Source organism: Condylura cristata, unplaced genomic scaffold, assembly GCF_000260355.1.
Source record: "Condylura cristata isolate star-nosed mole 26May11 unplaced genomic scaffold, ConCri1.0 scaffold00075, whole genome shotgun sequence".
Classification (NCBI taxonomy): domain Eukaryota; kingdom Metazoa; phylum Chordata; class Mammalia; order Eulipotyphla; family Talpidae; genus Condylura; species Condylura cristata.
This window is the reverse complement of record NW_004567176.1, coordinates 139,902-140,996: the sequence shown is the minus strand read 5'-3', so window position 1 is coordinate 140,996 and position 1,095 is coordinate 139,902. Positions and strand designations below refer to the sequence as shown.

Here is a 1,095-nt window from a genome sequence, read left to right as displayed (position 1 = left end):
GGCTCCGGGCTCAGCTCCCCGTCTGGTCGGGAGAGCACGAACAGCCAGCGGGCGCCCGGCGCCAACCAGCTGCCCGGCCGCGCTGGCCGCGACCGGCCTACCTGTGAAGAAGTGCTTCTGCGCGAAGATGAAGTGGTAGGTGGCCTTGTAGACCTCCAGCTCGCACTGCCACGTCTGGGGCATGTTCCACACCCGCGGGTAGCTGGCGTTGATGTGGAACTGTGGGCCCAGGGCGCTGTCAGACGTGGCCGCCCCAGCTGCCCCGGCTCCCTCCGTCGGCGCCCAGGCCGCACCCTGGCCGGACACGCACCAGGCCCAGTGCACGGCGGAGCACAGGCTGCCTCCCAGAGCCCCCCGAGCGCCCCCAGAGCCGGCACGCCGCAGAGCGACGCCCCCGCCCTCGCCCGGACAAGACGGGACGGCCGCCCCCGGCCCCCCAGCCTTCGGCAGGAGCCCCGCGTGCGCCTCCTTCCCACGGGAGCCTGGGGGGCAGGGGCTGTGGCCCCGTCGCACCTTCCCCGAGGGAGGGACAGGCTGAGCCCGCGGGCAGGCGTGGACCAGCGCCGCACAGCCGCGCGCCGACCCCCCACGGGTCACGTGTCCAGAGGCTGAAGCCCACGCCGCTGCCTCTCCCCGGCCGGGCGGGGGCCCCCACCTCACCCCAGTGCCGCGGCTAGTGCGGGTGCAGATGGGCCGCGGGGACGCCCGGGGACGCCTACCGCCAGCATCTCGGCCTCCAGCAGGGCACGGTACTGCATGCTGGTGGTGGCGTCCACGTGCAGCAGCTGCCCTTTGATCGCGGGGGTGTAGCCTGGCGGGGGAGCGGCGGGAAGCTCAGTGGAGCCCCAACACGGGACCGGACAAGCGCCAGTCGCCCACTGAGCCCCTGAGGGACCATCACGGTCAAGCTCCCACAGGGACCCCCTAGCCCACGCCCACGGGGTCCCCGGCTGCCCGGTGGCCTGCAGGGGAGGGGCGCGGCCACCACGCCCCGGGGCCTCGGCAGCCCCGTCCCTCGTCACTGCCCTCCTGAGGCCACGGACATCCGCCCACCGGGCACTCGCCCGCCCTGGCTCGGGGCCTCCCGCACGCCAG

At 75.1% G+C, this 1,095-nt stretch overlaps 1 protein-coding gene across 1 annotated transcript in view; it reads right to left on the bottom strand.

Annotated features, from left to right (window-relative positions):
• The window catches only part of LOC101618412 (uncharacterized protein KIAA1109), a 41,406-nt gene that overhangs the window by 27,499 nt on the left and 12,812 nt on the right, over positions 1-1,095 (bottom strand). Inside the window, exons 10-11 of the mRNA XM_012734828.1 lie at positions 720-811; positions 102-219 (exon numbers count right to left, since the gene is read on the bottom strand). Coding sequence (XP_012590282.1) covers positions 102-219; positions 720-811 — 210 coding nt within the window. The remainder of the gene's footprint in view (positions 1-101; positions 220-719; positions 812-1,095) is intronic.